Genomic DNA, 25327 nt, shown 5'->3' with positions numbered 1-25327 from the left:
TCCAATCACATGGAGCAGAGATCAGCGTCACTAGTTGCTAGGCAGAATGGAGAAATGCTGTTTACACGGCATTTCCTCCATTCAGCCGTCCTGTGAGATGATCGCGGGGATGCCCGCGGCGATCGAGTCCGCGGGTCCTGCGACCGGACTCACGGGGGTCCCGACCAGCGCCGGCGGCGCGCTCCCGATGGCAGGGCGGCATTGAATATTGGACGTACATGTACGCCAATATGCCTGCCCGTGCCATTCTGTCGACGTACATTGTCGTGCGCTGGTCGGGAAGTGGTTAAACTGTACATACATACATACATACCTTTAACCGAATGACAACTACAGGGCGGTTGCTTAACTCTGGGAGGGCGTACATTGACGTCCTCCCAGAGTTCCACTCTCGCCCGCCCCCTGGAGTGCACACTTGAAAACATCAGTGACCGTCGGGTCCTGGGGACCCGGGGCATCATGGATCATGATAAACAGACGCTCATCGCAGACGGAACGATCACTTGTAAACAAACCGGCGTCATGAAAATGGTTCCTCTCTCCCCTCTCTATACTGATCGGTACAGTGTGAGAGGGGAGAGATCGGTGGCAGCAGCGCTGTGGGCTGGATCTGTAGTGCTCAGTGACAATTGACCCAGAAATACCCTGCCAATACTCTGCAGTACCCAGCAATACCCTGCCAATACTCTGCAATACCCAGCAACAGTCTGCAATACCCAGCAATACCCTGCCAATACTCTGCAATACCCAGAAATACCCTGCCAATACTCTGCAATTCCCAGCAATACTCTGCCAATACCCAGCAATACTCTGCAATACCCAGCAATACTCTGCAATAACCAGCAATACCCTGCCAATACTCTGCAATACCTTGCCAATACTCTGCAATACCCAGTCAATACTCTGCAATACCCTGCCAATACCCAGCAATACCCAGCCATACTCTGCAATACCCAGCCATACTCTGCAATACTCGGTGATACCCAGCCATGCTCTGCAATACCCAGCCATACTCTGCAATACCCATCCATACTCGGCCATGCTCAGTCATGCTTGGCCATACTCGGTGATACCCTGCAATACCCAGCCATACTCGGCCATGCTCAGCCATGCTCAACCATACTCGGTGATACCCTACAATACCCATCCATACTCGGTGATACCCCTCAATACCCAGCCATACTCGGTGATACCCTGCAATACCCAGCCATACTCTGCAATACTCGGTGATACACAACCATGCTCAGCCATACTCGGCCATGCTCAACCATGCTCGGCTGTACTCGGACTCTGTATGCGGCCAGGCTGTGGAAGTCTCACACATGTGGTATCGCCGTACTCAGGAGGAGTAGGAAAATCTATTTTGGGTTGTCATTTTTGGTATGTACATGTTATGTGTTAGAAATATGGTATAAATGGACAACTTTGTGTTAAAAAAAATAAATGCATTTTAACCACTTCCCGCCCGCCGGCTGTCATATAACATTCTTGACTTTGTGTGGGGATATCTATGCAGCTACAGGCATCATTCTGATATCAGCTTTTTCAGCCAGCGATTCCCTACACCATAAGAATGATCATAGCGGCTGTTCCGCTGCTTGAACGTTCTTATGGAAGGCGAGAAGGGACAGCCCCCCCGCCACCCTCCGGTGCTTCTACCGACTGACCGCTATGATCGAAGCCAGAATCGTTGTTTTTATTTTTTTTTATTTCAGACTTCCCAGCCTAGAGGTGAGATGTGGGGTCTTATTGACCCCATATCTCACTGTAAAGAGGACCTGTCATGCCATATTCCTATTACAAGGGATGTTTACATTCCTTGTAATAGGAATAAAAGTGATCAGAAAATTTATTTTTGGGGAAAAAAGTGTCAAACTAAAATAAATAAAGTAAAATGAACAATAAAAAAAAAAATGAAAGCGCTCCTGTCCCCATGTGCTCGCATGCAGAAGCGAGCACATACGTAAGTCCCGTCCACATATGAAAACGGTGTTCAAAGGACACACGTGTGGTATTGCTGCAAACGTTAGAGCGAGAGCAATAATTTTGGCCCTAGACCTCCTCTGTAACTCAAAACATATAACCAGTAAAAAAATTTAAAACGTCGCCTATGGGGATTTTTAAGTAGCGAAGTTTGGCGTCATTCCACGAGTGTGTGCAATTTTGAAGGGTGACATGTAAGGCATCTATTTACTCGGCATAACTTCATCTTTCACCTTATGCAAAAACATTGGGCTAATTTTACTGTTTTTTATTTATTTTTTAAGCACAAAACTGTTTTTTTTCCCAAAAAAACGCATTTGAAAAATTGCTGAGCAAATACCGTGCGATATAAAAAGTTGCAACGACCGCCATTGTATTCTCTAGGGTCTTTGCTAAAAAAAATATAATGTTTTGGAGTTCTATGTAATTTTCCAGCAAATAAATGATGATTTTTACATGATGGAGAGAAATGTCAGAATTGTCCTTTGTGCTCCAGAAGCCTGATGGTGCTCCCTGCATGTTGGGCCTCTGTATATGGCCACGCTGTGTAAAAGTCTCACACATGTGGTATCACCATACTCAGGAGTAATAGCAGAATGTGTTTTGGGGTGTAATTTGTGGTATGCATATGCTGTGTGTGAGAAATAATCCGCTAATATGAAAATTTTGTGAAAAAAAAAATCTTGATTTTGCAAAGAATTGTGGGAAAAAATGACAACTTCCAAAAAATCACCATGCCTCATACTAAATACATTGGAATGTGTTCTTTCCAAAAATGGATCATTTGGGGGGTATTTGTACTTTTCTGGCATGTTAGGGTCTCAAGAAATGAGATAGGCCATCAGTACTTCAGGTGTGATCAATTTTCAGATATTGGCACCTTAGCATGTGGACTCTATAACTTTCACAAAGACCAAATAATATCCACCAATTTGTGCTTATTTTTACCAGAGATATGTAGTAGTATAAATTTTGGCCAAAATTTATGAAGAAAAATTACTAATAACAGAAACAAAGAAAAATTATTTTTTTTACAGAATTTTCGGTCTTTTTTCTTTTATAGCACAAAAAATAAAAAACCTAGCGGTGATTAAATATCACCAAAAGAAAGCTCTATTTGTGTGAAAAAAAGGACAAAAATTTCATATGAGTACAGTGTTGTATGACTGAGTAATTGTCACTCAAAATGTGAGAGCAGCAAAAGTTGAAAATTGGTCTGGTTATTAAGGGGGTTTAAGTGCCCAGTGGTCAAGTGGATAATATATACATTATTTGCCAATTACAGTATATAGCTGGATGTCACAGAAATGTGTTTCTGTATTAGATTTTCTGTCTATGCAGTCCTTTCCAGTTTGACAAATAAGAAGCATGGAATGGAAACTTTTTTTTTGTTGGCATTTACTATTTTCTTCCTCACAAATCTCAGAGCTGCATTAGAGCAATTATTAGTAATAAATAATAATACGTATGAGATATGCTTAGTGCCTTTGATTCCCATTATACATAGCAAAAGCACTGCTTGTTTGATAAAGTCTAAAGACAGACTTTACTTTGGTTAAATCCTTATTGAACATAATGATTTTACCAAGTGAATTATTTCCAGATTCCATGGGATTTAATTGCAGAATCCTTAAACTTAAAATGTAAGTTTTTATACCTAAGTTTCATAGATGCCTACTGTGTAAAAGTTTAAACTGCTTCCTATTGGTTAAAGCGGAGTTCCGCCTTCACCTCAAAAAATTCAAAGTCAGCAGCTACATATACTTTTAATATTAGGACGCTCACCTGTCCTGGAGTCCAGCAATGTCCACACCGCAGCTGATGCTTCCATCAGCTGTTGGGTGCTGCTGCCACCATTGCCAGTAAGGGAACCCGGCCACGAAGCCTTTTGGCTTCACAAACATGTCCCTACTGCACATGCACGAAGCGCGGCTGTGCTCTCCTAGGGGAAGGAGGAGGAGGGGGCCAGACTTCTGACATATCTTGCTGCGGTGAGGTCCGACAGAAGTGGGGACAAGGGGCCTGTCAAAAAACATGTATCCTCCCCCCGAAAGGTTCCAAATGTGGCTCCGGGGGAAGGGGGGGTCAGATAAGCAGAAGTTGCATTTTTGGGTGGAACTCCTCTTTAATTAAACATTTCTAAAAAGTAATAAAATACCTCAAAACCTTCTCATGGCTTATTAGCCATTAAAGCAGAACTAAACTCACTGATTTAACATAGTTAAATATCAAGATATAGTTACAATCAAGATATGCCATGAATGATAACGGTCACTGTGACTTTAAGCTCTTAACAGAACTGTTAGGCCCCATTAACACGATAGATCCAATTGTGTCTGGCTGTCTGTTTTGTAGCCGAACTCAATCAGACCCTCGATTCTCCTCTATGGAGCTCCGGATGTAAACGGCTTGTGTCCATTCCCTCTGCCTGGCTGGATCTGATTGGAGGGCAGCCAGATGTAAACAGACAGCTGGCCCGTTTATATCTGGCTGCCCATAGAGAAGAGTGGGCTGTGTCTGTGTCTGCTCTGCATAAGCAGAGCTGCCTCAGACCTGTCATTAACCCACTCAGATTAGCAGGGTTTCAGCGGTTGGATGCCCTGCTGAGGAACAACGGACCTGGCTTGTGTGAAAGGGACCTTAAGCGATCAAATGTGTGGTGTTATAACTGATCATGTGCGCAGCACAACGGCAATTCCAGGTTAAACAGAGACTAGGGTCCCTTTCACAAGGGTTGGATCTGCCCGAGTGGACTCAGCAATGGATCTCTCCACTGATCCCCGGTGAGCGGGTGCATCACAGACAGAGCCTGCTCTCCTTTATGGGGCGGTCAGATAGAAACGCACTGCATGTCCGTTTTCATCTGATTGTCATTTGATCCAACCTACTGGATGGATGGCAAACGTATCGCCATACGTCTGTTTTCAGCGGATTTTGGCAGATCGCATGCTCGACGGGTGTCAGCGGTCACGTCTGCTGACATCTACTGCCCCATAGAGAACAAGAGAGGGTCTGCCAGAAAAATGAACCGGCGAACCCGATCAGTCCGCTGGTGTGAAAGGGGCCTAAGATGATGGCTTCTTTATCTGTAGGATAGGAGTGTGTGGTTCCAGTTTAAAGAAAACTCCATCTTTGTCCTGCTTACTAGAATAAGAGATTTGTCTTCTAAAGAGCAAGACAGAGGAAACATGGCAGTACATAGGTAAGGAAGGTATGTACTGAAGTGTTGGCTGCTCTGAGTGAAGGGACTTTTTAATCACAAATGTTCTTTTACTTAGGGTAATTTTTCTGAAGTTTTGGACTTCTGTCTTGTTTTGTTTAATGGGAAAAATAATATAATTTAGAGCTAATCCAGAGTTGAGCAACATACTGTATATGGGTTTATAAATCTTTCTGTTTACTAGAAAGATGTAGTAGTCCTGATTTACTAAAGTGAGAAGTGAAGTGAATTGCAGTACAGTTAACACATAAATTTGGTTTTGAGCAGTGCAATTTATCAAAATAGAGGTTCTCTTGCCTAAGATTAGAGGGTCAAGGCGACGTTGTTGGAAAACTCAAGAAAGTCATAATACTGACCACTTCTGCTGCTCACACAGCCAAACACCGCTCTATTGCAAAGAAACTGTCACATTTAGGATTCATGTTGATGGCCATTCTTTAGAAACGCTGCTTTTATTATTCAAACGCAAGCACATGCGTTGGAATGTCAACCACAGAGCTTAGCGAGAAAAGGCTGCATTTAACCTGATTTGCCTGCAATTTAGACACACCACACTAGGGCATGCTGCGTCAAAAGAAAAGCAAAACAAGTCAAAGCAGGTAAACATATAAGATTGAAAAGGTGAGCTCAATAAGATTGTGATCACCTGCATTTGATGTGTGTTCCAAATGCATGTCAAACATAGGAAAACATGAGCCCTAAGTCTCTTCAGAAAGCAACACTTCTGGGATTGTTGGATTTCTTTTCCTTCGCCACAATCAGTGGTTACTCTCACCAACACCGACATCACTACAGGACACAGTAGTGACATAGGAGTCAATGGGAGGAAACATAAAACACAGCAGGGAACCAGAGTTTTCGACAGCCCCAGAAGTGTTGTTTTTAGGATGATCCAAAACAGGCTAAAAGCCGCTCGGCTGTTATGCCAGAGGAGCGGGAGGGGATGTCCCCCCCCCCTCCCGCCGCCTCCCGCCGCCTCCTGCCACTCTTACCGGGGCTCCCGTTCAATCGGGAGCACCAATGCACAATCCGCCGCTTCTAGCGGCTAGGGAGGGGCTGGAATGAAGCCGTAAGCGGCTTCATTCCAGTCTCCTAATTTAAACACGGAAGCGACGTTATGACGTCACTTCCGGTTTACTCGGCTGCCAATGGCGCCGGATTTAAAAATATATACAGTATTCAGAATCGCCGAAAATGGCGATCTGAATACTTTGAAGTATAAAGGAGGGATCGGGGGTCTTTTAGACCCCCGATCCCTCCATAAAGAGTACCTGTCACCACCTATTACTGTCACAAGGGATGTTTACATTCCTTGTGACAGCAATAAAAGTGATCAAAATTATAAAAAAAAAAAAAAAAACAATTTATTAATTTTAAAATAAATAAGAAAATATTTTTTTTTTTAAAGAACCCCCCCGTCCCCGCAAGCTTGCGCAGCAAAGAAAACGCATACGGAAGTAGCACCCGCATATGTAAACGGTGTTCAAATCACACATGTGAGGTTTCGCCGCGATTGTCAGAGTGAAAGCAATAATTCTAGCACTAGACCTCCTCTGTAACTCTAACCTGGTAACCAATTTTTTTTTTTTAAAGCGTCGCCTATTGAGATTTTTAGGTACCATAGTTTGTCGTCATTCCACGAGTGCGTACAATTATAAAGTGTGACATGTTTGGTATCTATTTACTCGGCGTAACATTATCTTTCACATTATGCAAAAAAATTGGGCTAATTTTACTGTTTTGTTTTGTAAAAATTCATGAAAGTGTCTCTTTTCCCAAAAAGCTGCGTTTAAAACACCGCTGCGCAAATACAGTGTGACATAAAATATTGAACCAAATCGCCGTTTTATTCTCTAGAGTCTCTGCTAAAAAAATATATATAATGTTTGGGGGTTCCAAGTAATTTTCTAGCAAAAAATATGGATTTTAACTTGTAAACACCAAATGTAAAAAATAGGCTTATCATGAAAGGGATTTTATCATACTGTTTCCGGTGCAGTTCTGCGTCATCATATAACTGGTGTGGCAGTGATCAGGGACACTGCCTAGCGCCTAGAGGCGATTCAGTTCGCATTGTGCGCTATATAAGTATTTCATTCATTCATTCATTCATTCACAGTATGTAGCAAAAAAATATAATAATTTTTTTTTATTATTTGCTTTCTTTTTTTTTTTTACAAATTGTTTTACTCACTTTGGCCAGAGCAATACAGTATTACCACAGTAAAACTTTTCTACTCTGGGGAAGTGAATTCCACTGTTATAAGCAACCATTTTTATTGAATAAAAAATATGAATTCAGTGTTTACTATTGTGGCTAACAGTGATTGGCCACAGCTAATCACATGCTACAAATGGGCTGTGGTTGGCCCTGTCTGTACCATGTGAACACTGTGACCAATTACAAAGATCAACACAATAGTTCACGATGAATAGCATGAATCAAAGCCATTCATTGTGTACAATTGTCATGTGATCTTCTGTGATTGGTCACAGTGATCACATGGTAGCGGCAGCGGCGGGTACACCGATCAGTTATCCGCTATGTCCAGGGAATACAGCAATTGACTGATCGTGCTGAAGCACGGCCTGTGGGGCAAGCGAGAAGCACGTTCCAAGACAACGTCATTTGACGTCCACCCAGTGCGACAAATGTCCCACCCAGCCGGCATTTGATTATAGGCCAGGTGGAAACTATTTATTTTTTCATTTTTGATAGAGTAAGGGTTATAGCCTGTGTCAGTTTCTTTTTTTTTTTACAATCTGTGCCCACCATTGAGTAGATTTCCTCTCCCATAGCACAAACAGGAAGTAAGAGGAAATCCAACCAAAATGAGGACATCCCTGGTTGCCACCACCAGGGTCACAAGAACTAGTGTTCCCATTGGATGATTTCCTCTCTTATCCTCTTCTGGTAAAAACACAGAATTTGTGATTTTCTTTAACTTTCAGCGATAACAGTAAACACGTCAAATAGAGAGGGTGAATCTCCCTAATTGGGGCACAGACTGCAATAACAACCCTGACATACTGTATGTTCTAATCCCTCTACACTCTATCCAAAACTAAAAGAAATATTTTTCCTAATACATTAGGCCCATAGTATGTGAATTCTTTTTCAGAGGTGCGCAATCCCCCTAGACAGGTTCAAGGAACACTTATGTCTCCTAATTTAACTGGTTGATATTTTAGCAAATAATTCCTATGCAAAACATATTGGTGTAAAGATTATTAATTACAGTACCGTATGTTCATGTCTGAGAAGTTTGTTTGGAAAAATGTGTATATGAAATTATGGGGTATTGACTAGTTGCACATACGTTGGTTGAAATATATATGGATATACACATGGCTAGTAGGGGGGTGGTAGTGTGAAATATGAAAATGTTGAGAAACACTCCCATAGTACTACAACACAGGGCTTCAATCATTTACTCTAATATCATTTTTAAAGAGTTCAAGTGACTTAGTGTCACTGTAAAGTCTTTTCTTTTGTCCTTTGACTTTTTCGACAAGGTTTTCTCCAGGCCATTACTTAGGAGGCTCCTAGGTTGAAAAGGAGTACATTTTTTTTGTCTGCTTTGATACAAAAAATAACTGCCGGCAACAAATCATTAGTATTGCTGTCAGGGGAATCTGCAGGTGCTTGGAAGGCATCTCTCTTGTTCTCTGAGGGAATTAGAGCAGGGACTTTAGCACTTTTAAGTGTGCCACATTACAGCACAATATAAGTACATCTTCAGTTGAATACTACACTACGCCTACGCCTAATCTTAAGGTGAGGTTTCCTTGTTATCTGTAGGAACATATTAGCAAAGGCAGCTTCTCAAGTGGCTTGGTGGAAAAAAATCTTGAAATAACTAAGCTCTTTATTGGAAAACAAGTAGTTTGCCCCATAATGTTTAATGTCTATACAGCTGTTTCTTTCACCTATTTATTTAAATTAAAGTTGTGTAGTGTTACACTAGAAATTGTTTAAACAAGCAAATCTATGCAATTAAGAGCATATATATATATATGTGCCAATATTAATTTTACTATTTTGAGTGCAAAACAATAGTGAAGAGGTTGATCTTAAAACAGCAGATTGTTGACATTTTATTCCATATATTAATACATAGCTCAGCTTATTGCTAGCCACTACATACATGGAGCATGTTTTAGGTAACAACCCTATATACAGTGAACTTTAAAAGAGACAATGGAGGTTATTTACTAAAGGAAAATCCACTTTGCACTGCAAGTGCACTTGGAAGTAACGTCGCTGTAGATCTGAGGGGGACATGCAAGGAAAAAAAAAAACAGCATTTTAGCTTGCACATGATTGGATGATAAAATCAGCAGAGCTTCCACTCATTTCAGATCTATACCTTAGATTTAGAGTGACTGCACTTTCAAGTGCACTTGCAGTGCAAAGTGATTTTGCCTTTCGTAAATAACCAGCATAGTTTATTTTTCTGTAGAGATTTTAAAAATGAAATACTTTTGGGTTTATGTAAGGGCTTCTGAACACTGCATCTCAAAGAAGCTCAAAGATCTCCCTACAAGCTTCTGAGATTTTTTTGAGCTCTAATTTTTTCCTGCCTGAAAACTCCCCTCCAAAAAAAAAAAGCTCAAAAACATGCGAAAGAGCACAAACAAGCACATGCTTCTTAAAGAATTTAGACCCCTTTCACACCGAGGTGCTTTTCAGGCATTTTAGCACCAAAAATAGCACCTGAAAAGCACCTCTTCTGCCTCCCCACTTTCACACTGGGACGGTGCGCTTGCAGGATGGGAAAAAAGTCCTGTAAGCAGCATCTTTCGGAGCCGTGATGATGTCACTCCCGCGTGTGCGCATGGGAGCCGCCACCAACAGCTTGCGCGCTGATGTCTACGACACATTCGCCGTAGACAGCGGTGACTGTCTTTTGCAAATATCTCCTAAATCGTGGAGGTTTAGGAGATATTTCTTCCACCTACAGGTAAGCCTTAATCTAGGTTTACCTGTAGGTAAAATTGGTCTGTAAGGGTTTACAACCACTTTAAGCTAAACTTAGGCTTTCAATGTTTTTTGTACAGTTACCAGGAAATCTGGCTTTTTCATTTTTTATTTTTTTTTGCAAGCTCCAGGGCTCCCATATGTATCCTTGCTTTACTACTTATTGAACCACTGACCCGGATTATGCATGTTGCAATAAATAGAAAAGCAAGAATTAAGAAAGACAGTTCAGAAACTTGCATTGTTATCATAAGCTTCTCATTAGTAGTTCCTTGATTTCTATCCTGATCTTTCCCTTTAGTAATAGCTGGCGCAGAACATGGAGCCTCCATGGCAAACACAATATTGTGGTTCCGGACTCCCCTGCCTGTCCATAGGACATTCAATATTCTAAAGTACGCTGCGCTTTCAAACATAAAATACAAATGGTGAAATGAAAAAATGTAAAGATTTGCTATATGTCAACAGAAATAAAGTGATAACGTGCTAAGTTACAAACAATATTCCAAATAAAGTACTTTCGTGTGGGATATGATAAAACATCCTTATGGTGAGAAAAAAGACAATAAAATCCTAAAAACAATATGACGGTGAACCAAACAAAAAAATCCTTATTACAATAATATGTATATGTCTAATATACATATATGTGCGAAAACGTGCTTCAATGTGCTATGCAATCAAAAAAAGTTCAAAAGTACTCCAATGTAATCCATGCGATTCAGTGGTTGCTGTGATATCAGTCCAATAGTAAAGTGCTGCGTGTGCACTCACTTGTTCCCCCCAGGTAATGGCTGCTTGCAGCGCTACAATGTGCTGTGCAATCAACAAAAGTTCAAAAGTGCTCCAATGTAATCCATGCGATTTAGTGGTTGCTGTGATATCAATCCAATATTAAGGTGCTGCATGTGCACTCTGGTGTTTCCCCCCAAGAAGTGGCTGCTCACCTTAGAGCGTGTGACCTTGCTGATTAGGCTTGGTCAATGCACGCATTGGAACCTGTAAATGGTTCAGTGGTAAATCCAGATTCCTGTGGTAGTCTGACTCTGTGCTTCAATATGGTAATGGAGTCCCCTTTTGTGCCTCGGTAATATGAATAGAGAAAGGAGGACTTCATAGTGTAGTATGTTAAAACTTTTATTATGAACACAGTAAAGGTCCCTTACAGGGTACTCACATAAAACTGAGCTATAGCGGCTGATATTGGGGTGGTATGCTGATCGTCCTTAGCGGATGCACTAACTAGCGTTCCATCCTGTCCCCTTCCCCAACGCGTGTCGATACAAGGGGTTAATTCATATCTTCCTCAGGGGAACATTAAAGTGGTTGTAAACCCACTTTGAAAAAAAAAAAAAAAAACGAACACCTACAAGACAAAAGCGTAATGAGCTAGTATGCATAGCTTACTAGCTCATTATGTAATACTCACCTGAGATCGAAGCCCCCGCTGCGGTGCTCGTACACAGCACCGGCTGTCAACATCACTCCCGGGGGTTACTTCCGGATATCGCGGCTCCGGCGCTGTGATTGGCCGGAGCTGCTATGACGTCACGCCGGTAACGGCACACTCACTGAAGCAAACAGTACATACATGCCATTGCTTCAGTTTTCTTCAGTGCGCATGTGCCGATGACGTCAGCACATGCAAATAAAGGGATATCTCCTAAACCGTGCAGGTTTAGAAGATATCCTGGGTATCTGCAGGTAAGCCTATTTATAGGCTTACCTGTAGTAAAAAGTGGTCTGTAAGGGTTTACAACCACTTTAATAATTATCCACTACATAGGAATCAATACACTTTGTAAACAGTTATTTTAATGCATTTTAAATGAAGATGAGAAATGTTTTGTTGACATGCAGTGGCCTGTTGGAGTCACCAGAGCTTTATACAGACATGTCCTGGAGTACTAATAGAAAGCCAGGATAACAATACTGTGTACTTGTGTCATGGTGCGTTGTTCTGTGAGGTGTCAGTATAGCTCTTTCACTGTGTTCTAAGCAGCCTGTAAACAGCAGGCTAATGACAGATGTATAACAAGACACTTGATTACAGCACATGTATTGTGCACAGCGGAGATGTGGAACATTAGGGACATTGTTCAAATGAAATTAACAGTAAAAGGTAATGTGATGCATGTTCTAACTACATCAGCTATTGTAATTATGAAGCTATTGAATTATTTGTTTCCCTCTCTTTTTTCACTATGCAGCTATCAGAATTCGTTCAAGCACAGCATCTGCATAGAAATGCTGCGCCAAGGCTATCACAAGTCTTTCTCAGAACTCTTTGCTCTGATCCAGAAGTGGAATGCCTTAAGGGATGCTGGAGGGCCTGGGTCAGCCATATGGCAACAAAAACCCTTGGAGGAGCAGCACGAGAAACTGGATCAACTTCAGCACTTCCTGACCAGGGCTGAGGCAGCCCAACGAGCAGGTAAAAGAGGGAATTCTGGGAAACGGAGCAGCAGGAGCTGAAGCAACGAGAGCCTCAGGCGAGGATTCGAAATTGTTTCATCTTTGAGTTTGAAGCATTACTACAGTTTAGCACATATCAGCTTTACTCTTATCAGCTGTATAGCAAGATAAGTAGTAGATCATAAAGTATAGTTAAAAAGGAGAGGCTGGTATCAAACTGTGCGCTTTCTAATCCTTTAAAAGAAGAATCAAGGAGAGTAAGGGGTGTACGTGTATTTTAACATCTCATAGGGAAATATTTTTGTTTTATATGCACGAGAGGTCTGCTGGGAAGCTTATGTATGCATAGCATTCAGGCAGTGTCATTTTTTTGTTCTGGCAACACCGCTGCATTAAGCAATATTGCAGCGCCATCGCTTACTTCCAATATACACAGTGCCACGGTAATGAAATAAAATCCAGGTGAAGCAATAAGCGGCTCCACCAAATGAAATGCTATTCTTTTGTTACTTTTTCTTTTTTTTTTAGAGAGAGATTAAATATTAAAATATGTATTTGTTGAATGTGACGTGGGTGTATTTCATGTAACAGAGTTATGCAAGCCCATAATTTAATATGGTTTACTATAGTATTAACGTGAATGTAGCCAGCCTGGATTATTGCGTTAAACATTTAGACAAACTACATTGTGCAGTTTTGAACATCTATGTATACATAGATTATACATAGAGGCTTACGCACTTTAAGCACATGTCTTTTGGAAGTAGATATGATACTAAAGAGGATGATAGGAAAAGATACACTTCCCGTTTTGCGTTTTTTTTTTACATTTTTTTTTACGTTTTCGAATTGTAAGCACCACCCTTTTTTAACCACTTGCTGACCAGCAGCCGCAGTTATACTGAGGCAGGTTCGCTCGGCTGCGCAAATCGCCGTAGGTGTACATTCAGCTCGTACATGGATATTTGTGAGCGTGCACACCCATTGTCCAGCGGGAGGAGCCAATCAGCGCGTCTGGTGGACTCGATGTGTGCCGGCCATCGGCGAACTTTCCCCGCAGTGACAGAACAGGGATCTGCCATAGTAAACAAAATGGGATGACACACAGATCCTGTCTTTCTGCTATGCAGGAATACAGATCTATGTGTTGTTTAAGGCAACCCATCCCCCATACAGTTAGAACACACAGTGAGGGAACACATTTAACCCCTTGATCTCCCCTGGTGTTAACCTCTTCCCTGCCAGTGCCATTAGTACAATGTCAGTGCATATTTTTAGCACTTATCACTGTAATAATGACAAAACTGCGCTATTAACTAAACCCACCCAGTGAGCAGCAGCTCAAATCGCTATACAGCGACACACAACGATTTCTAGGCGCTTTCTGGTCCCATATAACAGGGACCTAGGGTTCTGGTAAGCTGCCAGAGTTAATATTGGTGGTGGCATCTTCTGCACTTTACATCACTTATTCAAAGGCTGTTTTGTTTGATCCTGCACTGGATTCCTGCTGATCCCTTTGCATGAAAATTTTTGGGACATTTATATGGACTAATATTTTCTATTTCACTTAGATTAAGTGTCAGTATCAAATTACTAAATTTCACATATGAATTTGTATTTATTTTATATGGTAATTTTATTAATTTATTAATTTCTACTTATCAGTGTTTATTTATGAATTTCCACTTATGAATTAGCATTTATTTATTTATATATTGGGTCACTATCAATAAATTTTTTGATCACAATTTTACACTTAAATTTCTCTTAGCACATCTCTTTATATTTGTTAACTGTAATAATGTCACTGGTTCCCAAAAAAGTGTCAAAAATGTCAAAAATGTCAGTTAGGTGTCCGATCTGTCCACCGTAATGTCGCAATCCTGCTAAAAATCACAGATCACCGCCATTATTAGTAATAAAAAAAAAAAATTAAAAAATAAGCCATAAATCTATCCCCTATTTTGTAGACGCTATAACTTTTGCACAAACCAATCAATATACGCTTATTGGTTTTTTTTTATACCAAAAGTATGTAGAAGAATACAAATTGGCCTAAACTGATGACGAAATTTGATTTTTAAATTTTTGTTATTGGGTGTGTTTTATAGCAGAAAATTAAAAATATAGTTTTTTTGTTTCAAAATTGTTGGTCTTTTTTTGTTTATAGCGCAAAAAATAAAAACTGCAGAGCTGATCAAATACCACCAAAAGAAAGCTCTATTTGTGGGGAAAAAAAATAAATCAATTTTGTTTGGGTACGACCGTACAGTTGTCAGTTAAAGCGACACAGTTCCATATCGCAAAAAATGGCCTGTTAGGAGGTGGGTAAATCCTTCCGGGGCTGAAGTGATTAAAGTGTTACTAAACCCACAGCAGTAAAATCAGTCTGTAAATGCAGCAAAGCATGCTTGCTATACTCACAGTGGAACCTAAGGGGTTAGTCCTCTGCATTGTGTAAAAAGGCTGTTTGATCCTGTCTTTTCTGATCCCTTCCATCTTTCACAGTCCCCAATCTATTTTCTGATAGAAAAGAGCTTTGGGGACAAGCTGCACATGCTCAGGTTGGTGTGTATTGCTAGAGAGTTTTTTTTTTCTTGGGAGAGTGCATGCGGTCAGCACAGGGCCAATCATCACTGCCCAGACAGAGGGTCAGGGGTCCTGCAGCCTCATAGGACAATCGGGGAGAATGAAAAATCCTTCTTCAAGCTATAACCAGATACTGATATAGGTCATAAGACTGCTATATACTGATGCTGAGAAAAGGTATTTAGCAGTTTATTTTTAATAACATAATTGCATTTTCATGTTCTGTGTACTGTGGGAGACCAGATATAGTGAATGCAGGGTCCTTGATTTAGTAATACTTTTAAGTCCCACCACTCACTGCATGCAGGTAAGTCCTAATTTTTATAAATTCATCACAGTGACCATAATTAATTTATAAATTAGGTTGTGGGAAAAGGAACATTTATGAAAAGTAAAATATTGAGGGACATACAAAAGCAAGAAACCTGACAAATAATAAAACAAATGAAAGACAATAAAGCAAAAATGGTGATGAAAAACAGATTGCTAAGGATTAGCACTACTGAACTATTTTACGTGATTACTCAAGAGAGATTGGAGCTGTATTAAATCTTCTTAAAGGGAAACAAAAAAACTAATATCACATTATTCCACCCTTAAAGGGAACCCAGCATGATAGGATAATCAATATCACAGTATCACAATATCACAGGCCCTCTGATCCCTCCTGTATTGATTTGTATTGTAAGTGTACTGTCTGCCCTCATGTTGTAAAGCGCTGCACAAACTATTGGTGCTATATAAATCCTGTATAATAATAATAATTAATAATAATAATAATAATAATAATTTTCTCTTGAAATCACATGGGAAGAGAAGGCGCAATGAAGAATTCATACTAGCTCATGTATTCTGTTATTAAATTGACCAAATGTTCTGCTAAGTAGATACCTACATGCTTATTATTTCACTGGTTGGGTTGAACATTTTGTAGATCTGTGGTCTTTATGGGAATTAAGGAAACCATCAGAAGCAACTGCTAAACTATGAGTATGCATATGAGAATTGACTTAGGTCAAATGGCTGTCAATAACATCTGTATATTCCTGAGTAGTTGGTACTGTGTTTTGATATAAATGGGTATACAGTTACACTGCATAAACCTCAATTCACCCAATGTATAATTCTGTGCTTGATTATGACTATGGATAGTCTTTTCTGCATTCATTTATAGACTTGAGGCCGAATATGTATAGACCAAATATGGCTGCAGCAGTGTTCTGTACACCTGTACTGCTAAGATGTGTGGGCATTGTATTGTAATGGAAGATACAAGAAAGGGGTGAGTTAACTGTACCATATTTATCGACGAGTATATGTTCTATGACACTACTTCACAAATTTTGGATTTGTGTGTGGGGTACATTGATGGTATTTTTATTATACACATATATTTTTGTATTTTTTATTAATTGAAATAAGGTGACATATACTGTAGAGCAGGGATATGCAATTAGCGGACCTCCAGCTGTTGCAGAAATATCCCATGAGGCATAGCAAGACTCCGACAGCCACAAATGTGACACCCAGAGGCAGAGGCATGATGGGACTTGTAGTTTTGCAACAGCTGGAGGTCCACTAATTGCATATCCCTGCTGTAGAGGGACACCATTTACCATTTTTATAGTCTAGGGATAGATGTTTTGGGTTTGAATATTCAGTATATAAACCTGGTCTATGGTAGTATATTTTTCTTTCGAGTTGTTTTAAATTTTGTTTACTAAAGACAGAGCGGCTGTTTTGTAGGTCCAATTTGTTCAGGTTCTGAGTATTTTCTAGATCTTGCCCCTTGCAACAAGATAGGGCAATAATTAGGCTCAAAGGCTAAGTCCAACTTTTTTTTCTCTAAAATATTGCTCCCAGATGTACCAATATACCATTAATGTACCACGGTTGCAGAAAAATAAAAGCTCTCTTTGATTTTGAGAACAAGGCCTTAGCTTAGCCCTTGCTGTCTTTCTTACAAAGCTGGTGTGAAGATTTGGGACACAGAAACCAGTAAGACACAGGAAGGAGTTTTTCAGTTGACCTCATTAGCACACACCCTTCCCCATATATTATTCCTCCACTTGTGCATTTGCCTGGCTTCCCCAGCATCCCTCCTGCATGCAGCTCATGGAACACCCCTGATGTAGTGCAAGGACTTGTCTGATTGGATACAGTGTGATTGGATAGATGTTATGTCCTCCTATTATATAGTTTTGGTAAATCTAACGGAGATTGTACAGAGATTGTATAATCAGATTGTATAGTGTTTGGCCACATTTATACACCTAAAATTGTCTATTTGCGTTTTCATTAATTGCTAATGGCACACCAAACACAGAAGAAACCACACATTTTGCCACATTAAAAAAACAGGTGACAAACAAAACCAAAACAAGCAAAACGCGCAGTAAAAAATGTGCAACTCGCACCACGCCAAAATTTCCCATGAGCTACTTTTCCATGTGTAGCACACAGGGCCGCTGATAGGCCAGTACAACTGACCCTGTTGTACTGGGCCCGACCATTAGCGGGGCCCGGGCAACCTGAACAGAGAACTAATTAATGTAAAAAAAATAAAAAAATCCTCCAGCCACCATGACCAAACATTGTCTCCACCAAACCCACCAATAGCTCAATGTATTTATGTAGGTGGCGGCAGGGGGAGGGACTATTTCTCCTATATGGGGTGCGGAAGAATGTCTCTTCTGTGCCCGCATCCTCTATAGTGCCTTCCCTGGCACAGTGGAGTGATTCCTCTGCTCTGTTCCTCACTCGGCCTGAGAGAAGAAGCAGTGAGGCGAGTGGCGGCGCCGGCGGGAGAAGAAAAAAAAGGCATATGACAGGAATAGTTTGTGGACACTCGCATTTCAGTCCAGGCAGGATCAGGGAGGAAGTGACTCCTGGGGCTCGGCTATCATAGGTATGTGCTTGCTTGGGGGGGGGGGGGGGGAGGATTCAAGATCCATTACTACTGCAGCAGCATCCATATATTATGGCATGGGTGGCACTGTCTGCAGGTAGTACATGCGTTATGGGCCATAAAGCATGTGCTGCTTGCAGACAGTGCCACCCATGAGGCTAATGCCATAACACATGTGCTGCCTGCAGAGACAGTGCCCCCCATGCCGCCAATGGCATTATTGGCAGCATGGGTGGCACTGTCTGCAGCACAATATGGCATTGGCGGCATGGGTGACACTTTCGGCAGGCAGCACATGCGCTATGGCATTAGTGTCATGGGTGGCACTGTCTGCAGGTAGCGCATGTGCTGCCTGCAGAGACAGTGCCACCCATGCCGCCAATGACGTAATGTGCTTCAGAGAGCATTTCAAGGCGGGGTCTGGGGAGGGGCCAAGGGTGGAGTCTGAGGTGGGGCTGAAGGAGGGACCAAGGGTGGAGCTGAAGGGGGCCCCATCAGGTAGGCTGTACGGGGCCCCATGATTTCTATCAGCGGCCCTGGTAGCACAGCCCATTGAAATAGGATGCCCTATGTGTGTCAAAGGAAAAAACTAGCCAAAAAACATGCACTCCCGCTACTTTAGGTGTGAATGGGGCCTGAAAGTGAAATTGGTGCATTTACACAAGAGCAATGAGGCTCCATTTACATCTGTGTGTTTCCAAATTTATGGCAAACTACACAGAAAATGCATTTCAGAAACACTGCAAATGTACATGTGTTGCATAGGATGCATTAAGGTAAAAAAACACAAGGGTTTACAACCCCTTTAAGACTTACTTGCCAACAGTTGCCCCACCCAACTCCTAATCGGCCCGCCCCTAATTCAGCCCCTAAACACGCCCTCGTAAAATATCTCACGAAATGACACTGTCACATTGTGCACATCAATACTGTCTTAAGTAAATATTTTTAATGCTATTTATTATAGCATTAAAATATTTACTTAGCAAGACAGTAATGATGTGTACAGTGCCTATAGTAGCAAATCATGTTATCCTTATTTTTTCTCTATCACAGTCAGATCAATGAAATATGATTGCTGATTGCTGGTCATTTTTATTTTTTTAATAAAAAATATAGTCATAAAATAGGATTGGCTACTATAGGCAAGAGATGAGGGGGACAGGGAGAGAAAGAGAGCTGGAGAGAGAGAGAGGGGGGTGAGAGAGAGCGAGGGGGCACAGGGAGGTCAGAGAAAGAGAGAGAAGGGGGATCAGAGAGAGGGTTATAGGGGTGAGAGAGAGGGAGGGGGCAAGAAGAGAGATAAAAGGGGGGTAGGGAGAGAGAGGGGGAGGGAGAGAAGGGTGTCAGGGAGAGAGAGAAGGGGGTTCAGAGAGAGGGGGATGGGGAAGAGAGACAGGGAGGGGGCAGGGGGAGAGATAAAAGTGGGGCAGGGAGAGAGAGAGGTGTAACAGGGAGAAAGGGGGACAGGGAGAGAGAGAGGGGGCAGGGAGATAGAGGTAACAGGGAGAGAGAAGGGTTGGGGGCTGGGTCTGGTCAGTGACAGTGCTCACTCATTTGGAATGGCCCCCGGGGACTCACTGGATCAGTCAGCATCTTTTGTTTCAGTATGGCTGTCAGCTGCTTCTTTTTGTTCTTCCCGTCTACATCTCCTTCACAGACAGAAAATGGGCAGGAATAGAGAGGAGGGTCAGGGAGAGAGAGAGAGAGGGGGCAGAGGGAGAGAGAGAGAGAGTGTGAGGGAGCTAGGGAAGAGATGGGGTGCAGGGAGAGAGAGAGAGGGGACAGGTAGAAAGGGAGGCGGGGGGCAGGCAGAGAGGGGGCACATGTAAAGTGTAAAAGGTAGGGGATAAACCAGCACTAAATATTATAAATTAACCACTAGCCGACCAGCCACCACAGTTATACTGTGGCAGGTTGGCACGGCTGCGTAAATCGCTGTACCTGTACATTGCTCCACTAAGACGTCACAATAGGAACACGCACGTGCCCGCCGCGTGTCCCTGGAGCCGATGCACGTACCCGGTGGGCTTGATGACCGCTGGGCACCTGCAATCGCACACAAATCCTGATTCTTTCAGGGGAGAGGAGACAGATCGTGTGTTCATTCTAAGTATGAACAACGATCGGTCTCCTCCCCTAGTCAGTCCCATTCCCCCTACAGTTAGAACACACTGAGGGAACATAGTTAACCCCTTGATTGCCCTCTAGTGTTAACCCCTTCCCTGCCAATGACATTTATACAGTAATCAGTGGCTATTTTTAGCTCTGATCGCTGTATAAATATCAGTGGTCCCAAAATACTGTCAAAAGTGTTCGATCTGTCTGCCGCAATGTAGCAGCCCTGATAAAAATTGCATCTTCCGCCATTACTAGTAAAATAGTAAAAAAAATAATAATAATAATAATAAAAATTACATAACTCTATCCCCTATTTTGTAGACGCTATAACTTTTGCGCAAACCAATCAATATACGCTTATTGTGATTTTTTACCAAAAATATGTAGAAGAATACATATCGGCCTAAACTGAGGAAAAAATGTGTTTTCGTTTTTTTTTTTTTTTCATTTGGGGATATTTATTATAGCAAAAAGTACAAAATATTGTGGGTTTTTTTTCAAAATTGTCACTCTTTTTTTGTTCATAGCGTAAAAAATAAAAACCACAAAGGTGATCAAATACCACTAAAAGCAAGCTCTATTTGTGGGGAAAAAAGGACATACATTTTGTTTGGGTACAAAGTCGCACGACCGTACAATTATATTATCGCAAAAAATGGCCTGGTCAGGAAGGGGGCAAATCCTTCCAGGGCTGAAGTGGTTAATGAATAGTACACTGCCGGCTCAACAAGATACTGGGTGGGGTTTCTGGAGCTGAAACGATTGTAAATTCAAGAAGGTGTATGGTCATGGACACACCAACAGGTAGTCTGGATACCGCCAGGATGACATGGATAAAGAGAAGAGCAGGCTTTTGAGTCTCAGGCCTTAACAGGTGAGTCACACATCAGCATTACCATTCAGTGGTGGAAGTGTAGGACCTCACTGTCCCATGCAAGGATATCACCCACAGCACGGCTGGATCCACGATCCATTCAAGACCATAATGCATCACTTCCATTATGCTCCTTCAGTCAGACCTTCAAAGGTGTTGTCATTATCCAAGCTCTCCCAGGCTGATGCCCTTCAGCAGTTTCTTGTGATGCTAGCCAGCTCCTTGTGGAGCGGTGCGATGCGGAAGCTGTAACCCCCTGAGTATGCCAGAGAGGCCAGGTCACGTGACACAGTGACGTCAATTTCTTGACAACATTATCACAAATGTTTTAACCACGGTATGGTGAAGATTTCTGATTTATGTGTTTTTTTGGTGATTATGCTATAAATAAATAAATAAATACATTTTTGTACTCATGCCTCAGAGTGTTTCTACATGGAGCCCCTTTGATAACTTTTGCTCTTTCGAGCTCAGGTTAGACAGAGAGGGGGACAGGGAGAGAGCGACAGGCAGGGAGAGAGGGGTCAGGAAGAGAGAGAGAGAGGGGGGGACAGGGAGAGAGGGGGCAGGTAGAGAGTGAGACAGGCAGGGAGAGAGGGGGGCAGGGAGAGAGAGGGGGCAGGGAGAGATGGGGACAAGAAGACAGAGACAGGCAGGGAGAGAGGGGGCAGGAAGAGAGAGAGAGAGGGTGGGCAGGGAGAGAGATAGGGGGGCAGGAGAGAGAGAGGGGGGCAGGGAGAGAGGGGGTCAGGAAGACAGAGACAGGCAGGGAGAGAGGGGGCAGGAAGAGAGAGAGACAGGCAGGGAAAGGGGGGGGGGGCAGGGAGAGAGAGGGGGCAAGGAGAGAGAGAGGGGGCAAGGAGAGAGGGGGGCAGGAGAGAGAGAGGGGGCAGGGAGAGAGAGGAAGGCAGGAAGAGAGAGAGAGGGGGCAGGGAGAGAGAGGGGACAAGCAGAGGGGGCAGGAAGAGAGAGAGGGGGACAGGGAGAGAGGGGTCAGGGTGAGAGAGAAGGAGAGAGAGAGGAGGCAAGGAGAGCAAGGGAGGCAGGAAGACAGAAGAAGGCGGGGAGAGGGGGCAGAGAGAGAGAGAGAGAGAGAGTGGGGGCAGGGTCTGATCAGTGACAGTGCTCACTAATGTGAAATAGTCCCTGGGGACACACTTTCTTAGTCAGCAGCTTTTGTTTCAGTGTGGCTGTCGGCTGCTTCTTTAATCTTCCCCCCTACATCCTCTTTACAGACGGAGCACACAGGCAGGGAGAGAGGGGAGGGAGAAGGGATGTGTGTGAAGCTCAGGGCGGGCTGCAGGCATGCTGGAGGTGGAGTGGACGGAGCAGTGCAGGAAATAGATCCTGTCACTCTGATCTCTCCTGCCATCATGTCTCTTGTTAGTGCATAAGCACTGCAGCACAACTGACTTTCTTCTTGTGCTGTTTCTCTCTCCCATCCGAGGCCTGTTGTACTGGGACTGCAAGAAGGTGATACCATGTCAAACACAGATACTTTGCTTGTATAAAAAAAATACATAAAGTGTTACTAAACCCAGGACCCTGCATTTACTATATCTGGTCTCCCACAGTACACAGAGCATGGCAATTATTTTAGTAAATATAAAATATGTTAAACACCTTTTCTCATCAGCAGTATATAGAAGTCTTGTGATGTCTATCAGGGTCTGGTTAAAGCTTGAAGGAGTTTTCATTCTCCCCTGATTGTCCTATGAGCCTGCAGGACCCCTACCCTCTGTCTGGGCAGTGCTGATTGGTCCTGTGCTGATCGCATGAACTCTCCCAAGAAAAAAAAACTCTCTAGCAATACACACCAAACTGAGCATGTGCACCTTGTCCCCAAGGCTCTGTTCTATCAGCAGATAGATTGGAGATTGTGGAAGAAGCGGAGGATCAGGGAAGACAGGGTTAACCCACCTTTTTACACAATGCAGAGTATTAACTCCTTAGGTTCCACAGTGAGTATAACAAGCATGTGTTGCTGCATATACAGACTGATTTTACTGTTGTGGGTTTGGTAACACTTTAATGCTGCATTTATAAATATAGAGCTGCGTTAATTTGTTTCTTTTATACGTGGCTGGAGTTCAGCTTAAATGAAACCTTGCTTTTTTTACTGCATTGTTATAATAATTGAATCTTTTGATAGAGCAGAAAAGGTACCATTTGCTTGGAGCGCTACATTTTAGATACATTTCAACCACCTATTTTATGTAGACTGATGTGTTGGAAATGGTATAGTATTGTGTGCTAGTATTGTGTGCTCAGGGGTTGTGTGGGGTAATATCATTACCTATATTCAGTGCTCAGAGACAGGCTTTTCAGCACTAAATGAGTTATGTAAAATGAATAGAATGAGTAACAGTTGGTCATCTTATTGATTTATCTCACTTGTCACAGCTGCTCACCAGACTAGCTGTCTGGTCACATTACTATTATACCAATGGATTTATCATATCATATATCTTATAGCATATTACAATGACATCCTTTTTCTCCTAAACTATTTTACTATTGACCCTAAAAGTGTTCTCATGATTGTTTGGTAACTGTTATGTAAAGTCCACGTAAATATACAAAAATGTGATACTAGGTCTGGACAGATGATAATTATATTGCCTGCTGTTCATGTGTGACAAGACCTATTGAAAATGAAATTTGTATAGAGCTAGTTGTAAATGGTAAATAAACCTAGAGAATTAACAACATTTTGCATTGCTAGCTGTAATTTACTGCTCGGAATAATTTACAATTCGATAATGACCTATAATTGATTACAGAATCATTATGAAATTCAAAAAGTAAGTATAAATAAATAATACCAAAGAATGCGTAAGAAATTATATGGTGATATGTGGCTGCCCCTTTAAATAGGTGAATGAATCTCCTGCAAGCATAAAACAAACAAAATAAAGCCTGGCGCTCACAATGCTAAATGTGTAGGTGAAAATCCAAAAAATCATATAACTTCATGTATCCATGAAGATAGATGGTGATGGCATGACTCGGGAGCATAATTTGTTCCAGAAACATGCTTGTAGTCCAATGCACTCTTATATTAAAGCAAATTTTCCCATAAGAAATAATGGGAACTCAAATGATTTGTTCCACAACCATTTATTCATAAGACCCCATATACACTATTAGATTTTCTACAGATTTTTGTCTTCAGATTTACCAAAACCATATAATATGAGGTTAAACCTTAAGAGTTTCAATTTGTATGCAATCAGGCAGGCCCTTGCACTACATGTTTTTGGTAAATCTGAAGACAAAAATCTGCAGAACATCTAATAGTGTGTATGGGTTCTAAGTCCTTATAGTTTATAGTCTATAGTGCATATAAAAAAAAGATTATAGCAGTGTGATAGGTTGTGTAACCATAAAATGTCCATCCACAAGAGTATAAAAGAGAAGAGAGGCACCTCTAAGTGTAGCAACATGGTTACATTTAAAAGAGGCACATCTAAGTATGCAGGCATCCGGGGTAAAGCTGTCCACATAGACGGTCCTCCATACCACCGGCCCTCACTGCTGTCAGTCTGCAATCGTCATCGGGAAGACCACCCTGCAGTAGTGAGTTCTGAAAGCGTGGCTTGAACCGCTTGTGGAGTGCAGCGTGAAAGGGATGACGTTGATGGCAGTGCAGAGGAAGGTCTATGTGGACAGCTTTACACCGGATGCCTGCATACTTAGATGTGCCTCTTTTAATCATCAACCATGTGAGTTACTAAATGTTGTACCTTCATTAAATGTAACCATTCTGCTACACTTAGAGGCGCTCTATTCTCATTTATACTCAGTTGTGACATGACGCTACTTGTATATCAAGACATTGCTTGTTTATCAAGTCAAAGGGTATTTAAAATTTTTGCGTATCTTGCAAAACACTCTCAAACCAAGGTTTTACTGTATAAAAAAATAACCAAAACAGTATAAATAGTCTAATGTGACAGCTCCCAACACCAAAGTGCTTCAATATGGAGAGATCTTCTATTCTTTCACCACTGTTACTCAAGTAATAGATGGCAACTCACCAGAGGTGTTTGACCCCTTTTTACTGGTTGTCAAAAAACACTTTTGATAACCAGTAAAGTTCCTCAGCTGTAACCACTCCACTCCAGTATTCCCTCAAGGTGTAGCTTGGATGGATGAAACAACTCCACTGGAGACACCATTTAAGAAGATTCCATAGTATAGTAGGTTTATTTGGTAATGATAAAATAGGTA

At 41.9% G+C, this 25327-nt stretch overlaps 1 protein-coding gene across 5 annotated transcripts in view; it reads left to right on the top strand.

The window, feature by feature from the left end:
- The window catches only part of TTC29 (tetratricopeptide repeat domain 29), a 449656-nt gene that overhangs the window by 83857 nt on the left and 340472 nt on the right, over positions 1–25327 (top strand). For all 5 annotated transcript variants that reach the window (XM_077476999.1, XM_077476996.1, XM_077476995.1 and 2 more), the window contains exon 4: positions 12395–12618. In XM_077476999.1, the coding sequence (XP_077333125.1) occupies positions 12395–12618 (224 nt within the window). The remainder of the gene's footprint in view (positions 1–12394; positions 12619–25327) is intronic.

The sequence above is a fragment of the Lithobates pipiens genome, unplaced genomic scaffold (genome assembly GCF_037356315.1).
Source record: "Lithobates pipiens isolate NorthernLeopardFrog02 unplaced genomic scaffold, aLitPip1_a1.2 Scaffold_13, whole genome shotgun sequence".
Taxonomy (NCBI): Eukaryota; Metazoa; Chordata; class Amphibia; order Anura; family Ranidae; genus Lithobates; species Lithobates pipiens.
The sequence above is the reverse complement of the archived record's forward strand: the minus strand, read 5'-3'. Positions and strand labels throughout refer to the sequence as shown.